Source organism: Macrobrachium nipponense, chromosome 30, assembly GCF_015104395.2.
Source record: "Macrobrachium nipponense isolate FS-2020 chromosome 30, ASM1510439v2, whole genome shotgun sequence".
Taxonomy (NCBI): domain Eukaryota; kingdom Metazoa; phylum Arthropoda; class Malacostraca; order Decapoda; family Palaemonidae; genus Macrobrachium; species Macrobrachium nipponense.
In genome coordinates, this window is record NC_087218.1 from 2,541,162 (window position 1) to 2,546,161 (window position 5,000).

The 5,000-nt window shown below is 33.4% G+C and overlaps 1 protein-coding gene across 1 annotated transcript in view; it reads right to left on the reverse strand.

Moving 5' to 3' along the window:
• The window catches only part of LOC135201955 (uncharacterized), a 63,590-nt gene that overhangs the window by 29,061 nt on the left and 29,529 nt on the right, over positions 1-5,000 (reverse strand). Inside the window, 4 exon segments of the mRNA XM_064231235.1 lie at positions 2,462-2,486; positions 2,669-2,725; positions 4,115-4,227; positions 4,377-4,479. Coding sequence (XP_064087305.1) covers positions 2,462-2,486; positions 2,669-2,725; positions 4,115-4,227; positions 4,377-4,479 — 298 coding nt within the window.

Here is a 5,000-nt window from a genome sequence, read left to right on the forward strand (position 1 = left end):
TAATAGAGGATATGATGATTTGTCAATATACACAGTTTCTAGCAAAGCAACTGTTCATGTACACAAATCAATTCAGAGTACAACAGTGCATTTAGTTCTCAATTTTGTCACTGCCAGTGAATAATTATCTCAATAAGTGCTTTAGTCCTTTAGAACTTCAACCATCCAACCATGGAACTAGGGCTTCAATGCAGATATTTTCTTGTCAAAACTTACAGCGTTCGTGACTCAGAGTAACCAAAAGGGTTAATATGATGTGGTCTTTCTTAGAGAGGCTGTTTTTCAAACCAATGGAGAGGTAAGCCATTTAACTCCGTAACTACCTCTATTACATGTTAATGAGTTGGAAATGGAATGAGTAAAATGAAAAAGAATGGCTGATGAAAAAGTGAGACGCCTCGGCAGATGTGGTGGGCTTTGGAGGTAATTTGTTATATAGACTCAATCTACATTTTCCAAAATTATGGGTTTTTAAACTCATAAGTAAGTACTATACTTAGGCATATTAAGAACTAAGGTGGGTTATTATTTCCTTCCAATCTCCACCATCATCTTCTTTAATAAGGGGTGTAATTTCCAGTTTCAAGCGTTGGCCTATCTGCACACCCCTCGTTCTCATACGTCAAGAAACAGCAGTCCCCAAAGTATGATGACTTCTGCCGAATTTACAACTGAAAGCAATGTACTACCAAACTAACAAAAACATGGCATTCAAAATTATGTAACATATTAAATAATAATTTAACTGTATTGTACAGAATTCCATACCAAAATGCCAGCCTTGGTTCAAACAAAGCAAATTTGTATCTCTTCAACAATATTTCATTTCCCTCCAATCTCCTTTGTTTTCTTGAAGACTGCTCAATTTTCAGTTTTCACTAGGTAACTGTAGAGAGGGAAGTGGATTATTTTTTTTCTCTATCATACAGAATGAAGTAGATATGATTCAGTTCCATGACTGGGTAAGGAAAGACTGGTTTCTTATCTACTACACTGCTTGTTTGAAAAATAGTAATATGTACTAACTATGACAACATTTTATAATTACTAAGAATATGTGTGTTTAGTGTGGTGTTTGTTGCTGTCAAACACTTGTGCTTCAACACTTGTTGTGATGCAAGAAAGAAGACATATCTACAGTAAACGGCCATACCTTCTTCAATGCTGTTAGACACCTTTTTCTGATTATAAAACTTCTAGAGCTTGGTGAAAAACAAACGTTTACTGGCTTTCTAATAAATCTGTATTACCACTGTATTTCTGGTGTTAATCTATTCACAAGAATCGCAACTTACTTTGAGCCTGCAAAACTGGCAAGGGAATCCCGCTCATTTATCCTCTTCACTGGTTGCATCATCTCGACTGCGGGATATGTATTAAAAAAAATGAATGTTTTAATGAACTTATAAGATGGGAAATCTTTGAATATCAAAAGATTCTTCTAAAGGTTTCTCATCCCACAAAGAGGTACTACTATTATAAGTATACAAGAAGTTAGCAATACACAACTGGCTCCGAGTAATTCAAATTTTTGCAACTCCTACACTACAGCCTGTAGATGAAAATATACAAAGCATATTAAGTCATTATTGAAGGCCATAATCAATAAATATAAAAGATCCTAACTCCATGCCTGAGTAAACCAGGTAAGCTAATTAAACTTAGGAAATTATATGTTATCTGCATATTATTTTTTTTAGAGTAAGTAAGATTGTATGCAAACACCTGCTTCCTAATTATAGAGTTGAATTGTTAAAGGAAAGCTATTCAACTGGCATGAGATACCACAAAGCATATAGTAGTACGGCAATAGAAATGGATATTGATAGCATGACTGATATGTGAAAAACTAAAAAAAAAGAAAAAAAATAGCTTTGTCAAAAGAATAAAATACTGTACACAGGAAAGTAATGTATAAAAAATGAGAGAAGGACTTGGAAATGGGCATTAGTTTTATTTGACAACCTCCTTACTGTTTTTAGGCTGTAGAGAACTACGTATATACAGGAGATGGTTTACCTTCCAGGTGGTGCATTGTCTCCAGGAACTTGCTCGTTTTCTGCTTTCACACCTTCAGTAGTTAAGACAAACTTCTGATTGCTTTTGTTTGTTTCAGGTACTTTACTCTCTCTGTAACAAGAATATGTGTTGTCAGTATTGTACAGCTGTAAACATGGCCACAACATGCTAAAAAAATAAAAACCATAAGAAATGAGTATTACCATCTTGGAAGTGTATTAGATCCATATTTTATTTGAAGATTATGCACTTTTCATGACAATAAAACCATTTTGTATGTCCAGTAATCTGATTTAAAGCATCCTTCCTAACTGAAAGCCTATTTTGTTTAGTCAATAGTTTCTGTATTTCAGCAGATGTCAAAAATTGATTGGCTCCGCTCACTGGTTTTCCTGATTTTTTCTATCTTTGCCCGTTTGGGCCGGATCGAATGGATTCTAACCAGTAAGTGATGGAAGGTTTCTGACCTGAAAACAAAAAACAAACACTCAGTATATGTTCCTCTACCAATCTCATGACATAATTCAGAATTTATTTCCATTTTATAAACATGTCAAGTTAGATGTAAAATATTAACATACATCCCATCAAAAGTTGGAATGTTTTTTGGTCCGATTTTATCTCTTAGAAGCGCCTCCCTCTAACTCACCTCCGATTTGCTGTGGCTGCTGCTCCACTTGTTTTCATCGGTCGAAGTTGCTCGAACCTACGGAAAAATAAATATTGGTTTGCACAGAGACTTTCATACCGTGCCTTTGTTGATCTATTACTGCCACAATAACAGCAGCACCATAGATGCATTTAAAAAAAATTAGAAACTCTGCTATATCAAAACCAAATTATTCTAAGAAATTAATTACTAAATGGCGTTCATATATACCATACGTATGGCATTACTATAAAAACCTTATCCAGCTGAACAAACAATTACATGTAAAACGAGTTGAAATATCTTTCTTTTGAACTACTATTAGCCTCAAAACAAACAGGGAAAATTCTAAGTTATATAAAGCTCTGATAACTCTTATTTAGGAAATGCCAAATGGTTTTTTTTAATGTCTAAAGAAAACAGAATACAAAAGATCCTAATTGCACATATTACTTTTCTTTTCTCCAAGTCATTTATCACTGAGTTACAAGAACTTTATTTCATTTGCCTTAGTTGTAAGAATAATTGCTTTTGTTTAAAGATGCAAAATAGCTAAGAAAATACAAATGAACTTTGTATCTTCTAGCTGGATTGAACTGTAATAATCTACCTGGTGCAAGCTTAGTCCAACAAAGCGTAGACTTCCTCTGAAAAGTTAACTTCGAGCAGTTCTTTGTCTGATCTGCAAAAAAGAAAATAATTTATCTGCAAAAAAAACAAAAAAACAAAATCTGCAAAAAAAATTGTTATCAGAGATTCAGGATTCTTAATAACTACTATACCTTTCTTTCTACTAATATTCTAATTCTATGCACTTAAAATAACCATCGGTCAGGAGCAAACCAATGGACAATATTCATCAATAAATCACTGGGTTTTCTTTCATCTTGATTTTTGGACATTACATATTTCTTTGTTACACAACTTATTTGCCAAAGATCATAATTTAAGTATGAATCTATTGGAACTATTCCTGATGACAACCTTTCATTTTTATAACTTCAGTTAGCAGTATCAAGCCCACATTACTGGTGTACTTATTCTGGCTCCTCCTCACCCACCGCTGAATTCCAGAAATCGAATTGTAAAATCTGAATCTGACTAAAACTCCAGTATATAATGATACTCATAATTAGCACATCCAAAGTTTCAAGCTTCAGAATTAACAATAATTTTTGGTTAAAACATAATGCTTTTATGTAAATAAAAGTGATATAAATGAAACCAAGGAGCATATTGAAGAATAAGGACCGAGCTGTTCCTCTGCTATTGAAGTGAGCCTTCTAACTAATGCATCCAAACTGCTGAATTTGAGTCCCTACGTGACTCCAAAGAGTACAGATTTATAGCAGATCTTAAGTCTAAAAACTTAAAAGCTACGTAGTCTATAACATGTTCCTAGCAACCACTGAAAAATGGAGCCAGCAGAAATTAGAGTATATTTACCCAAAAGCCTTAACAACCAATGAAGAAACCACAGGATTCCAGGAATAAAGTGTTCGGAGCTTACCCAAAAGGACTTCTAGACGTTCAATTTCGTAACTGCTTCCTCGCACAACCTGTGCAAGAAACAAAGATATTTATATTGAACTATTCACAGCCCTGATTAGATTTATTTTATATGCATATGGTAAAACAGAACAGGACACAATTTTATCGTAGCACATTAGATAACTTTTCTCATTCAATATAGATCTAAAGAGAGAACCTTATTCATATTTTGAGTAGTTTGTGCATTCAAGGATGAAGTAATAACCGCATGTAGTGGAAGGTCTTCTAACAGCTGCTGGCCTCCTTCCAACTGATCTGCCCTGTTAAATAATAACAATCAACTGTAATAGTTGAATTTCAGATCCAAAGTATATTAGTATGTACTTAAACATTTTCATGAAAATTCCCTTTTTTTTCAAATTCAAAAACTGTTTCAGAATTATATACATATACACACAAACACACACACACATATATAAATAAAACTAGACACTAATACCCAATGATGCTGTGACACCAGTTTGCTTTCATTTCAACATTAGATTAATACTTGGTATCTTTCAAACGTTTGGCTTCAGTGAATTTTTCTATTTACGTATATGTAATAAATTTATTGACTACTAAATTCATCGATAAGCCCATTGTGTTATATCTATACATATAGCCTAATTATATTCTTTAGGATACGGTTGTTTGCTCGTTTTTGTCGTTATGATAATGTTTTTATTTTTTTTAGACTCATCGCTTCAGTGGAAAATCTCTGTTGCAGATTTTTTGTATGATTTATTTGAAACTCCTGCTGCGCACATATTCTTGGTATAAGCTGTATCTTCCTAGTTTA